The sequence below is a fragment of the Chaetura pelagica genome, unplaced genomic scaffold (assembly GCF_000747805.2).
Source record: "Chaetura pelagica isolate M959 unplaced genomic scaffold, ChaPel_1.0 scaffold49, whole genome shotgun sequence".
NCBI lineage: Eukaryota > Metazoa > Chordata > Aves > Apodiformes > Apodidae > Chaetura > Chaetura pelagica.
The window spans coordinates 368070-382488 of record NW_009970715.1 but is presented as its reverse complement, the minus strand read 5'-3'; the positions used below and the strand labels follow the sequence as shown (position 1 = coordinate 382488).

The window sequence follows — 14419 nt, the reverse complement described above, 5'->3', positions numbered from 1 at the left end:
GGGGGGGGGGGGAGAAAAGCAGTTCCTGTTCTGTCTTGGATTTATATTTCTTTCTCCCCCCCAAAAAAAGGGAACTGAACTCACTGTTGGGGACCTGGTGCTCATCTCCAGCCTCATCCCACCCCGTGCACCCAAGATACCAGGGCAGAGGTTTTGGTGACTAAATCCCATCTCTGCTTCCCACAGCCACAATGCTCTGAATCCCAGAGCCCTGGAGGGGCCCAGCCCCTGGGAGCAGCTCCACAGGCTCCCTTGGGTTGGATCTCTTCTAATTAAAACAAATATCTGGGGAGTTTGTTGCTGAGCAGAGACTTTGAGTGGGAGGCAGCAGGTCCTGCCCCTCCATGGAGGCTCAGGCAGGTGCTGGGGGCCCTGGAGGAAATTAATTTTTCTCTCTTTTCATGTAATTAAAATCCCCTGCATGGCTGAGGCTGCTGCCTTGTAGCTCCTCAGATGAAATGTTGCTCCTGGGCTGGATTAACGGGACGACTTTCCCAGGCTGTTTCCTGCACAGGCACCATCAGGGAGCACCTCCCATCAGGAGAGGGTTGATAGGGGAGAGAAAAATACCTGGTCCTGGCAGAGTGGGAATATCAGCCTGTGCTGGAGCAAGGAAGAGGTGTGGCAGTTCAGTGCTCTAACCTCCCTCTCTTCCACGAGGCCTCCTCTCAGTTTAATTAAAAGTGCTTGGAGTTACCAGGCACATGAGGGAAATCAATGAGGGTTTTTTTTAATCCACCTCCCCTTGCAATAACCAGGCTGAGCTGTCATCTTGCCTCTCACAGAAACCCTCTGCCTTGTCCTCTGGGAGAGCTGGGATTCAACAGAGTGGCTTTTTTAAAAAAACAAAACCCTTGATTTCATCATTCTTCTCTTCTCTTCTCCTCCCAGGCTTCCAAGCCCAAGGTGAGCATCCCGCTCTCGGCCATCATTGAGGTCCGTACCACCATGCCCTTGGAGATGCCTGACAAAGACAACACCTTTGTCCTGAAGGTGAGGGCAGGTCCTCCAGCCCCCACCCTGGGGTTGCTGTCAGTCCCCAAGGGGGTCGTTGGTTGCCTTGGTTTTTCAGAGCTGAGATGTCAACAGGGTTGGTGCTCCCCAGGGATCCCTGCCATCCCCTTTCTGGGTTGTTTTGATGCAACCTCCCACCTGCTGCCTGGGTGTTTTGGGATCAGGCTGTTGGCCTGGCTTTCACCATGGGGTTTTGCTTCTTCGTGTCATCAGGAGGTGGGTTAAATTGGTGTCCAGAGGCAACCTGCAAGGGGAAATACTCTTTGGTGGGGCTGGCTGTGGTCTTGTGGCTGCCACTGCCCCAGGCTGGTGGCAAGTGGTGGCTGTTTCCTTGACATGGGGCAATGGGAATGGCTGTATGGGGCCACCAAAGCCCTGAGGATCAGCCACCACACATGATGAGTCTGTGGGCAGAAGCAGAGAGTGCAAGTCCTCCTCTCTCCAGGCAGAGCTTTCCCTCTCATGCCATGACTTAGCTGCATGCTCCCTCCAGCTCTGCCAAGAGACCCCAGCCATCACAGCAGATTGGGGGTGAATTTTGCAGGGTCCCTGCTTGGGATGTGACATGACACTGTGATGATGGACGTGTCATTGAGCTGGTGCTTCTCTCCAGCTCATGAGACTGTGGCTCCCTGCAGATGCTGGTGGACTCGTGCTCCCCATCAGAGCTGTTGCATGTGTCTGGCTGGGAGGTAACACATGGATCTGCAGCAAATCTGTCTCCACCAAACCCAGCTCCTTGTAAAGGTCCCACACCTTCTCCTGCCCCTCCAGGGCATCCTCCTGCCCCAGGAGCTTCTTGTTGTTCAACCTCTGCTGTGGTTAGTGTCCATCATGGACACAGAGGCTAATTCAGTTATTATCTTCTGTGCCTCAAAGACCAACCTCATGTGTCTTCTCTCCAGGCTGACCAGCCCAAAGTCCTCCTTGCTTTCCTGGCAGGCTCTGGAGATAGGATGCCCCAAACCATACATGGTGCCGTGGTCAGGAGCTCATGGAAAGGATTTCTTCTCCTTTGATTGCTTCTCCTTTCTTCTTCCTCTTCACCCAGCCCAAGCTGATCCAGTTACTTTTTTGTACCCTGAGGACAGTGTTGACTCATGCACAGCTTGTGAGCTGGTGTAGCTCCTCAGCACTTTTTGCAGAACCTCTCCAGAGTTGTGGTTCCCCAGCCCAACCACCCACAGCCATTGGTGTGAGCCCAGAGCCCACCCATGCCCTTGAGCTGGGGCTGGTTTCAGCTCTTCCTTCCACCCAGCATTTCTCAGCTTCAGTAAGTTCATTTGAATTCTCTCCTCATCCTCTAACACCCTTGCAATGTGGTGTCATTCATGAATTGATCAGGCATCCTTCCTTTGCTTTTGTCCTTGTCATTACTGAAGAGCAACACATGAGGAGAGTGTGATGTGTAGGAGCTTCTGAGCATATCCCTCAGCTCTGACCATTGATAACCTCTTAACCATCAATAACTGCTCTTGGAATACAACTTGTTAGCTACTTGTGATCATGTTTTCTAGATCCTCTTACAAGTCTCATCATAACTGTCTTGCTTCCCTGCTTGCTGGAGTGTCACTTAGAATCATAGAATGTTAGGGGTTGGAAGGGACCTGTGGGGATCATGAAGTCCAACACCTTCTGCCAGAGCAGAAACACCCAGGGCAGGTCACACAGAAATGCATCCTGAAGGGTTTTGAAAGTCTCCAGAGAAGGAGACTCCACAACCTCTCTGGGCAGCTTGTCCCAGGGCTCCATCACCCTCACAGTAAAGAAGTTCTTCCTCTCGTTGAGGGGGAACTTCCTGTGTTCTGTTTTGTGCCCGTTGCCCCTTGTCCTCTCAGAGGGCACCACTGAAAAGAGACTGGCCCAGGAGCAGTGGGTTTGACAGGATCAGGTGGTGGCAGATCCCTGCTGGGAGCTGCAGCTCTGGGGTTCTTCCTGGGTGCCTGTGGAGGGCTGTGTTCTCTGGCTGTCAGAGGAGGGCTCTGGGCTTGTCCTCCTCCCACCTTCTGGAGCTGGACGTGCTCTCTCCAGTCCCAAACAGCCCTGTGACAGTTTCAGCCATTTCTTTAATTACCCTGGGGACTGATCCAAACCTCACTGGGCTGCAGAGGCTGAGCAGGAACCCCCACCCCCCTCTGCCCAGGGTGCTTGCCCTGCTGGGTTCGTTGATTGCAATCGATCCTTCAAGGGACCCCAGGCAGCACCCAGCCCATCTGCTCACTTCTCCTCTCCTGCCACCCCAGCCAGCTTCTGCCCTCCCCTCCTGGCTGTCAGCACAGGATGCTTTCCCCCTGTTCCAACACCCTTTATCACCTAGAGCTCATTTTTATGCCCCAGCCCTCCTTGCTGGGACATCTTCCTGCCGCCCCTTTGCGTTCCCCAGGGCTGGCAGGGGGGGTGCAGCACCCCTGGGTGTCAGGGGACTGATTGTGGGGGGTAAGGAAGGGAGTTGGGTGCTGTGGTTTCCCTGCTGCCTTCCTGTCCACAGAGCTGAGGTTGAGCCCAATCCCAACCTTCCCACAGAACTCCTCAGGTTACCATGGATGGAAGGAGAGGAGAGGCCTTCAAGAGAGCCCAGGCTGGAAGAGTTTCAGCCAAATGGCCTAAAAATGAGCAGGCAGGGTGTCCCCACTGCCCATCACACATTTAGGAATGCACGATTTATTTCTTATTTCTTTATTTCTTTGTTTTTTTCCCATTGCACAAGCACTTGCAAAACACCCAGACCCTGCACGTGCTCCCCTGGCTGCCACGTTCATGTGAGAGCAGCCCCAGCTCCCACATCAGCCTCGTGCATTGCCCTCAGAAAGAGCCAGAGAGGCTCTTTTGCTCTGCTGAAACCAAATGAGGGGGTGGGAAATCTTTGCTGCTGCTCCCCTCAACCTCTGCTGGGGCAGGATGGCCCCGTGCTCAGCCCCAGGGGAGCAGCTTAGGTCCCAGCTGGGCCCTGCTCCCTGCTGCTCTTCAGGACAGGGATTTGGTTGTTTGTGATTGATTTAATTTGCTAGGAGGTGTCTCAGCTGGCAACGTGATACCCTCCTGGAGTCAGGGCTGCCTTGCCAGCTCGGAAACAGTGTCTAAGGGCTCTGGGAGAGATGCAGGGAAACCTGCCAGAGGCACCAGGCAGCATCACAAGAGGTGGTTCCCGAGTCCCTCAGCCCTTTGCCCCACTGCTGATCTGGGGCCTTTCTGGATCCTCTCTGGCCCAGAGCTCCTTTGGGTTTGCAATTTTAGAAGCTCTTTTGCATCCTGAATTTATTGTCATTTTTTTCCCTGTTGCAATAGGTTTCTCTCCCACCCTGCTGCAGTCAAACTGGAAGCCTCATGGCTGAGCAGACACAAAAGTTGAGAGGTTTTAAACTAGTGGGTTTAGGGGTCTGGCAGGATTTTGGGTTTGCCACAGAGGCTGTAAAAACCTTGTGATGCAGGAGGAGGGGGGGGTGGGGGAAAAAGAAACCCCTGGGGGGGGGGGGGGGGGGAGAAAAGCAGTTCCTGTTCTGTCTTGGATTTATATTTCTTTCTCCCCCCCAAAAAAAGGGAACTGAACTCACTGTTGGGGACCTGGTGCTCATCTCCAGCCTCATCCCACCCCGTGCACCCAAGATACCAGGGCAGAGGTTTTGGTGACTAAATCCCATCTCTGCTTCCCACAGCCACAATGCTCTGAATCCCAGAGCCCTGGAGGGGCCCAGCCCCTGGGAGCAGCTCCACAGGCTCCCTTGGGTTGGATCTCTTCTAATTAAAACAAATATCTGGGGAGTTTGTTGCTGAGCAGAGACTTTGAGTGGGAGGCAGCAGGTCCTGCCCCTCCATGGAGGCTCAGGCAGGTGCTGGGGGCCCTGGAGGAAATTAATTTTTCTCTCTTTTCATGTAATTAAAATCCCCTGCATGGCTGAGGCTGCTGCCTTGTAGCTCCTCAGATGAAATGTTGCTCCTGGGCTGGATTAACGGGACGACTTTCCCAGGCTGTTTCCTGCACAGGCACCATCAGGGAGCACCTCCCATCAGGAGAGGGTTGATAGGGGAGAGAAAAATACCTGGTCCTGGCAGAGTGGGAATATCAGCCTGTGCTGGAGCAAGGAAGAGGTGTGGCAGTTCAGTGCTCTAACCTCCCTCTCTTCCACGAGGCCTCCTCTCAGTTTAATTAAAAGTGCTTGGAGTTACCAGGCACATGAGGGAAATCAATGAGGGTTTTTTTTAATCCACCTCCCCTTGCAATAACCAGGCTGAGCTGTCATCTTGCCTCTCACAGAAACCCTCTGCCTTGTCCTCTGGGAGAGCTGGGATTCAACAGAGTGGCTTTTTTAAAAAAACAAAACCCTTGATTTCATCATTCTTCTCTTCTCTTCTCCTCCCAGGCTTCCAAGCCCAAGGTGAGCATCCCGCTCTCGGCCATCATTGAGGTCCGTACCACCATGCCCTTGGAGATGCCTGACAAAGACAACACCTTTGTCCTGAAGGTGAGGGCAGGTCCTCCAGCCCCCACCCTGGGGTTGCTGTCAGTCCCCAAGGGGGTCGTTGGTTGCCTTGGTTTTTCAGAGCTGAGATGTCAACAGGGTTGGTGCTCCCCAGGGATCCCTGCCATCCCCTTTCTGGGTTGTTTTGATGCAACCTCCCACCTGCTGCCTGGGTGTTTTGGGATCAGGCTGTTGGCCTGGCTTTCACCATGGGGTTTTGCTTCTTCGTGTCATCAGGAGGTGGGTTAAATTGGTGTCCAGAGGCAACCTGCAAGGGGAAATACTCTTTGGTGGGGCTGGCTGGGGTCTTGTGGCTGCCACTGCCCCAGGCTGGTGGCAAGTGGTGGCTGTTTCCTTGACATGGGGCAATGGGAATGGCTGTATGGGGCCACCAAAGCCCTGAGGATCAGCCACCACACATGATGAGTCTGTGGGCAGAAGCAGAGAGTGCAAGTCCTCCTCTCTCCAGACATGCCATGACTTAGCTGCATGCTCTCTCCAGCTCTGCCAAGAGGCCCCAGCCATCACAGCAGATTGGGGGTGAATTTTGCAGGGTCCCTGCTTGGGATGTGACATGACACTGTGATGATGGACGTGTCATTGAGCTGGTGCTTCTCTCCAGCTCATGAGACTGTGGCTCCCTGCAGATGCTGGTGGACTCGTGCTCCCCATCAGAGCTGTTGCATGTGTCTGGCTGGGAGGTAACACATGGATCTGCAGCAAATCTGTCTCCACCAAACCCAGCTCCTTGTAAAGGTCCCACACCTTCTCCTGCCCCTCCAGGGCATCCTCCTGCCCCAGGAGCTTCTTGTTGTTCAACCTCTGCTGTGGTTAGTGTCCATCATGGACACAGAGGCTAATTCAGTTATTATCTTCTGTGCCTCAAAGACCAACCTCATGTGTCTTCTCTCCATGCTGACCAGCCCAAGGTCCTCCTTGCTTTCCTGGCAGGCTCTGGAGATAGGATGCCCCAAACCATACATGGTGCCGTGGTCAGGAGCTCATGGAAAGGATTTCTTCTCCTTTGATTGCTTCTCCTTTCTTCTTCCTCTTCACCCAGCCCAAGCTGATCCAGTTACTTTTTTGTACCCTGAGGACAGTGTTGACTCATGCACAGCTTGTGAGCTGGTGTAGCTCCTCAGCACTTTTTGCAGAACCTCTCCAGAGTTGTGGTTCCCCAGCCCAACCACCCACAGCCATTGGTGTGAGCCCAGAGCCCACCCATGCCCTTGAGCTGGGGCTGGTTTCAGCTCTTCCTTCCACCCAGCATTTCTCAGCTTCAGTAAGTTCATTTGAATTCTCTCCTCATCCTCTAACACCCTTGCAATGTGGTGTCATTCATGAATTGATCAGGCATCCTTCCTTTGCTTTTGTCCTTGTCATTACTGAAGAGCAACACATGAGGAGAGTGTGATGTGTAGGAGCTTCTGAGCATATCCCTCAGCTCTGACCATTGATAACCTCTTAACCATCAATAACTGCTCTTGGAATACAACTTGTTAGCTACTTGTGATCATGTTTTCTAGATCCTCTTACAAGTCTCATCATAACTGTGTCTTGCTTCCCTGCTTGCTGGAGTGTCACTTAGAATCATAGAATGTTAGGGGTTGGAAGGGACCTGTGGGGATCATGAAGTCCAACACCCTCTGCCAGAGCAGAAACACCCAGGGCAGGTCACACAGAAATGCATCCTGAAGGGTTTTGAAAGTCTCCAGAGAAGGAGACTCCACAACCTCTCTGGGAAGCTTGTGCCAGGGCTCCATCACCCTCACAGTAAAGAAGTTCTTCCTCTCGTTGAGGGGGAACTTCCTGTGTTCTGTTTTGTGCCCGTTGCCCCTTGTCCTCTCAGAGGGCACCACTGAAAAGAGACTGGCCCAGGAGCAGTGGGTTTGACAGGATCAGGTGGTGGCAGATCCCTGCTGGGAGCTGCAGCTCTGGGGTTCTTCCTGGGTGCCTGTGGAGGGCTGTGTTCTCTGGCTGTCAGAGGAGGGCTCTGGGCTTGTCCTCCTCCCACCTTCTGGAGCTGGACATGCTCTCTCCACTCCCAAACAGCCCTGTGACAGTTTCAGCCATTTCTTTAATTACCCTGGGGACTGATCCAAACCTCACTGGGCTGCAGAGGCTGAGCAGGAACCCCCACCCCCCTCTGCCCAGGGTGCTTGCCCTGCTGGGTTCGTTGATTGCAATCGATCCTTCAAGGGACCCCAGGCAGCACCCAGCCCATCTGCTCACTTCTCCTCTCCTGCCACCCCAGCCAGCTTCTGCCCTCCCCTCCTGGCTGTCAGCACAGGATGCTTTCCCCCTGTTCCAACACCCTTTATCACCTAGAGCTCATTTTTATGCCCCAGCCCTCCTTGCTGGGACATCTTTCTGCCGCCCCTTTGCGTTCCCCAGGGCTGGCAGGGGGGGTGCAGCACCCCTGGGTGTCAGGGGACTGATTGTGGGGGGTAAGGAAGGGAGTTGGGTGCTGTGGTTTCCCTGCTGCCTTCCTGTCCACAGAGCTGAGGTTGAACCCAATCCCAACCTTCCCACAGAACTCCTCAGGTTACCATGGATGGAAGGAGAGGAGAGGCCTTCAAGAGAGCCCAGGCTGGAAGAGTTTCAGCCAAATGGCCTAAAAATGAGCAGGCAGGGTGTCCCCACTGCCCATCACACATCTAGGAATGCACGATTTATTTCTTATTTCTTTATTTCTTTGTTTTTTTCCCATTGCACAAGCACTTGCAAAACACCCAGACCCTGCACGTGCTCCCCTGGCTGCCACGTTCATGTGAGAGCAGCCCCAGCTCCCACATCAGCCTCGTGCATTGCCCTCAGAAAGAGCCAGAGAGGCTCTTTTGCTCTGCTGAAACCAAATGAGGGGGTGGGAAATCTTTGCTGCTGCTCCCCTCAACCTCTGCTGGGGCAGGATGGCCCCGTGCTCAGCCCCAGGGGAGCAGCTTAGGTCCCAGCTGGGCCCTGCTCCCTGCTGCTCTTCAGGACAGGGATTTGGTTGTTTGTGATTGATTTAATTTGCTAGGAGGTGTCTCAGCTGGCAACGTGATACCCTCCTGGAGTCAGGGCTGCCTTGCCAGCTCGGAAACAGTGTCTAAGGGCTCTGGGAGAGATGCAGGGAAACCTGCCAGAGGCACCAGGCAGCATCACAAGAGGTGGTTCCCGAGTCCCTCAGCCCTTTGCCCCACTGCTGATCTGGGGCCTTTCTGGATCCTCTCTGGCCCAGAGCTCCTTTGGGTTTGCAATTTTAGAAGCTCTTTTGCATCCTGAATTTATTGTCATTTTTTTCCCTGTTGCAATAGGTTTCTCTCCCACCCTGCTGCAGTCAAACTGGAAGCCTCATGGCTGAGCAGACACAAAAGTTGAGAGGTTTTAAACTAGTGGGTTTAGGGGTCTGGCAGGATTTTGGGTTTGCCACAGAGGCTGTAAAAACCTTGTGATGCACTTGCTGACAACAGCAGGGTGGGTTTTTTCCTCCAGGGCCCAGCTTTGGTCAGAGGTCACCCTTGGACATGCCAAAGCATCTCTGTGAGTCACCCTCAGCATCCTTTTGCTGGGATGAGGGGAAACACTTTTTTTTTCCCCCTGTACTACTTAATAGCAGGGCTCTGGGGGGGTGTGCTTTGCCCTCAGGGGTGCTGGGACCCCAGCTGCAGCCTGATGCTGTCCCACATTCCCTGCAGGTGGAGAATGGGGCTGAATACATCCTGGAGACCATCGACTCCCTGCAGAAGCACTCCTGGGTGGCAGATATCCAGGACTGCATCGACCCTGGGTAAGGCTCAGCAGGGGGGAAGTAGCATGTAGGGGGGGACAGACTTGCTACCCAGCTCGAGTTGTTAGCCCTGATGCAATTTTTGCTACTCAGGTTGTCCCAGGAAGTCCTTGACTGGCATCAGCAAAAGCCTGGAGGCACAGTCAGCAGCCTGTGAGTCAGAAGTGCAGCCTTGCAGGGGCCTGGCCACTTGCTCACAGGTCACCTGGGAATGCAGCCCTCAACACAGGAAGCTCCTAACACCCACCCTCTGAAGTTTTATCCCCAGGGTTTGCTCCCTGTGGTCCGTTGAACAGGCAAACAAGAATGACCACAGCACCGAGTGCACCCTTTGATGGGGTACAGGGGAAACACTTTTTTTTCCCCCTGTACTACTTAATAGCAGGGCTCTGGGGGGGTGTGCTTTGCCCTCAGGGGTGCTGGGACCCCAGCTGCAGCCTGATGCTGTCCCACATTCCCTGCAGGTGGAGAATGGGGCTGAATACATCCTGGAGACCATCGACTCCCTGCAGAAGCACTCCTGGGTGGCAGATATCCAGGACTGCATCGACCCTGGGTAAGGCTCAGCAGGGGGGAAGTAGCATGTAGGGGGGGACAGACTTGCTACCCAGCTCGAGTTGTTAGCCCTGATGCAATTTTTGCTACTCAGGTTGTCCCAGGAAGTCCTTGACTGGCATCAGCAAAAGCCTGGAGGCACAGTCAGCAGCCTGTGAGTCAGAAGTGCAGCCTTGCAGGGGCCTGGCCACTTGCTCACAGGTCACCTGGGAATGCAGCCCTCAACACAGGAAGCTCCTAACACCCACCCTCTGAAGTTTTATCCTACATTTGAGCTATTTTCTGTGCCCTTTCCCAGTCCAGCATCCACGCTGTGTTTAAGATTCTAGTGGCCGGATTGATTTCTGTTTCAATCACTGGGGTATTAATGCTGTCACTGCAGTCACAGCTCTGCCAGAGCTTCTCATCTGCTTTTTTTTGTTTTGCATTGACCCATGCATTGGGTTGCTCTCTCTCAGGAGGTTTGTGTGCCTGGCACTGCTGCCCTTGCTCAGCCAGCCCTGGTGCTGGGCAGGCAGGATCAGCCCTGGCTCTCCAGGGAAACCCCAGCGCTGCCCTTCTCGGCACCATGTTGGAATAACAAGCTTGCAGAGGTGAAAAACCTCAAGCAAACCTTGTGTCAACAGGGGCTTGGAGAGGCTCCAGCTGGCTCTGGATTGCTTTGCCCCCTTGTACCAAAGAGCTGTGGTTTGGGTGCTGCAGGGCTGGTCACGGCATCTCGCAGGGAGGACGCTGCTTTTTAAAACAGATATAATTCCAAGAAGGGGCTGCTGAGGGAGGCGAGGCTGGGAAGCAGCCTTTTTTCCTCACGTTTTGGTGCTGCTTTCCCAGCTGGGGCCATGGCCATGCTCACCTCGACCAGCCTCTGCAGGTGTCACCAGCAGCTTCCCAGCCTCTTCTGTTTGCTCGGCGCAGCCCCGCGTCAGCCTCCGGACGTGACTGTCAAGCAAATAATAATGAACTCCAGAGCAAATACTAATGAGCTGTTTAATACACTGACACACACACACACACAGGGTGCCAAGAATGAATTTTCAATCATCTCCTGATGCTTTTGCCAAGGGCTTCGTGCTGGAGCCGCCACATCCGCGCCCGGCGACGGCTTCTTTTTTTTTTTCTGCAAAGTGCTGTTGGTTTTGGTTTTCCTTCCTCCCTTCTTGTTTTTAACGGGCTGCAGCTGAATGATTCCCAGTGGCTGATTCACTTACTGGCCAATAAATAATTCAGCAGCTCCCTGGTGAGTTGTTACCACGAACGCAGCCTTTGCCCACGTGGCCGCCATGAAGCAAGAGAAGCCGCCGGCAGCGCCGGGCTTGTGCCAGCAGCTGGGCCCAAAAATAGGCTCAAATGCACTAAAAATAGGCAAAAATGAAATAAAAATAGGCTGTGGAGCAAGTGGGATTGTGTAAGGGTGCCAAGGTGCACGGGCAGGGATCGCGCAGCAGGGATGGTCCCCGTGGGGGCTGCACTGCTGTGGGGCCCCTGTTGTTCCATCCCCATTCCTTGTCTGGCTCTGGACCTCCTGGCTTGGGGGTTTTTTGGGGTGTGAGTCCTGTCAGCTGGTAATTGTGTTGCAGAGTTTCCTCCCTGGGGTGGAAGTTCAGACTGAAAGAGGGTAGATGTACATTGGAGGATTAGGAAGAAATTCTTCACTGTGGGGGGGGGTGAGACGCAGGAACAGGTTGCCTAGGGAAGTTGTGGAAACTGTATCCCTGGAAGTGTTGAAGGGCAGGTTGGATGGGGCTTGGAGCAGCCTGGGCTGGTGGGAGGTGTCCCTGCCCGTGCAGGGGGTTGGATCTGGATGATCTTTAAGGTCCTTTCCAATCCAAGCCATTCTGTGATTCTGTGAAGTTAGTGGTGGGAGCATGTGTGTGTGCATATGCAAAGCAAAGTTGGTCACCACCCAAACCAACAAGGCTGCATAAAGCACCTCAGTGTGACCCAGGTGGTGAGGGCTTTCGGGGCTTTCATCCCTCTGTGCTGGTTTCTCACCCCTAAAAAGCCATATTGTTCTCCAGCTGCTCTGCCTCCTGACCCTGCAGGCGCTTCTGTTCCTCCAGGAGGAAGCCTTGGGATGTGCTCCAATCACAGCTGGAATTTTGTTGGGTCGAGTCCCCGTGCAGAGGTGACACTTGGAGCGTGTCTCTGCAGGGTGGTGACCAGCACGTGACCATTTGCTCTGTGCTCTTCCCCCAGGGACAGCGGGGACGACATCGAGCTGGCGTCCTGCGCGCAGGGAGCCTGCCTGCCCGGCACCGCGTCCTCCTGCAGCTGCGAGTTCCTGGCTGATGGTGAGGACGTTTATCTGGGAAAAAAAACACCTGCTGGGGAGGGTGGGCATCTCCAGGTGCCAGCTCTGGTTTGGAGGGGCAGGAAATCCCACCAGAGATAAAGTGAAGAAGCGTGGAGCAGGTGTATATGTGGATGGATCCTCCTCTGCCCGTTGCCTTTTGTTTCCTTCTGCTTGTCCACACCCTGCCCTGATGTTCCTCCCATACCTCCTGACTCCTGCAGAAAATCAAGCACCTGTCTGCAGGCACTGGGGTCTCTGGGTCTTCACAGTTTCCTCCTGCACAGCCCCAGCTTGTTGCCGTGCCTGATTAAGGGCATCCATGCCCCCTGTCCTGGTTGGGCCAGGGGAGGGAAACCCAGTACAGGTGGAAAGGGAGCTCGCCGAGCTGTGCCAGGGCCATAACCTAACCCTGAGATATCTCCAAGAGGCAGGAGTGCTCCAACATGGGTGCTTTCAGAGCAGGACGACCCCCAACCTTGTCTGGTGATGCCAAGCCATGAGCCCATCCTTCTGCAAATTCCCTTCCAGATGTGCCCAGGCCACCAGACAGATGTCCTCTGCCCGGCGCTCACGCCGCCACCACGGCCACTGCTGTCCCCACGCCCCACAGCAGGGGCAGGGACTCCCTGGGGGAGCTCCTCACCCACATCCCACTGGAAAGCTTCCTGCAGACACTGGAGTCCTCCCCCACCACCGGTGGGCATCTGACAGGTACTGGGGTGCAGGCTGTGTCCCCAGCACCTCACTTCTGGGGGTGCATGGAACGGAGGAAGGGGTGGGGAGATGTCTGGGTGCTCCCTAAAAACCTGCTGTCCCCGTGGCCAGGGGAGGACAGCGAGGCAGAGGCAGAGATCAACCTCTCCAACTTCCCCTGGTTCCATGGGACTCTCTCACGGATCAAGGCAGCTCAGCTGGTGCTTTTTGGGGGTGCCCGGAGCCACGGGCTGTTTGTCATCCGGCAGAGCGAGACGCGGCCGGGGGAGTACGTGCTGACCTTCAACTTCCAGGGAAAAGCAAAGGTGAGTGTCCCCTGCTCCTCCCTGAAGATTAGTGCCACCCTGCTGGGGCTCTGCGAGCCGGTGGTTGCTGTGGGGTTACCCCAAACGTGGCAACTCTGCAGGAGCTGCACCCCAGCAGGGCAGCCATTGGGACCACCTGCCTTCGTCCCCCAGGAGCCCTACGACCCACGGGTAGTTTCTGCTGGGTTCCTCTTGTGCCAGAGGGCACACACTGTGGAGGAATTGAGACATAACTGCCCAATTTTGACACTGATCCTGCAAGAAGTAGTTCAGGTGGCATGGGGGGCTTCCCCACACCGTTTGTGTCACCAGGATTGCAGCTGCAGCCCCCCCAGCCACCTTTCTCTGGCTGCTTCTGCAGGGTGATCATCACCAGGACGGGACAAACTTCTGGGGCTGCAGTGAGTGGGGTTTTGCAGGGAACACCCTGGAGACCCCTCCTGCCCAGGCAGGGGAGAATAGAAGCCCTGTGTTGTTAGGAGCAAACCTCCCTGGTCCCATGGAAGTGGCTCCTTCTGCTGAGGGCCAGGGCAAGTCTTAACCCTCACATCCCCCAGCCTGACCCGCTGTCCCTGCCCCTGCAGCACCTCCGCCTGTCGCTGAACGAGAGCGGGCAGTGCCACGTGCAGCACCTCTGGTTCCAGACCATCCTGGACATGCTGCGCCACTTCCACACCCACCCCATCCCGCTGGAGTCGGGCGGCGCCGCCGACATCACCCTCCGCAGCTTCGTGGTGGCCCAGAGCCCCCTGCCCGGTGAGAGCCGGGGCTGGGGCACTGCTGGGGGTGGGTAGCTTTGTGTGGTGGGCTGGGATCTCCTGTTGGATCCCAAAGGGATGGGCCCTGGGTTTTCCCATGCCAAGGGGCAATGGGTGCAAACTGGAGCACAAGAAGGTTTCATGTGAATCTCAGGAAGAACTTCTTTGCTGTGAGAGTGCCAGAGCCCTGGGCCAGGCTGCCCAGAGAGGCTGTGGAGTCTCCTTCTCTGGAGACATTCCAACCCCCCTGGCCACGTTCCTGTGTGATGTGCTCTGGGTGCCCCTGCTCTGGCAGGGGGGTTGGGCTGGGGGATCTTCCCAGGTCCCTTCCAACCCCTGGGATTCTGTGATGCTGTGAGTCCTTCCCTGAAGCTGCGCCCGCAGCTCCGGAGATGCTGAAGGGTGGTTGTTACCTCCTTGGGAAGTGGGCAGGGAGGACCACACAGCAGGGGGTCCCCTGGGTGTGGGGGTGTCAGTCTCCAGGCTCAGGCAGGAGGGGAGCAGAGACCTGGGTGGGGGGCGACGAGGCTCAGAGCACCCGCTGTGCTGGGAGA

At 55.3% G+C, this 14419-nt stretch overlaps 1 protein-coding gene across 1 annotated transcript in view; it reads left to right on the top strand.

Moving 5' to 3' along the window:
• The window catches only part of SH2B2 (SH2B adaptor protein 2), an 18382-nt gene that overhangs the window by 3512 nt on the left and 451 nt on the right, over positions 1–14419 (top strand). Inside the window, exons 2-7 of the mRNA XM_010006049.1 lie at positions 892–993; positions 9149–9240; positions 11992–12086; positions 12617–12799; positions 12914–13107; positions 13692–13863. Of these exons, the coding sequence (XP_010004351.1) occupies positions 892–993; positions 9149–9240; positions 11992–12086; positions 12617–12799; positions 12914–13107; positions 13692–13863 (838 nt within the window). The remainder of the gene's footprint in view (positions 1–891; positions 994–9148; positions 9241–11991; positions 12087–12616; positions 12800–12913; positions 13108–13691; positions 13864–14419) is intronic.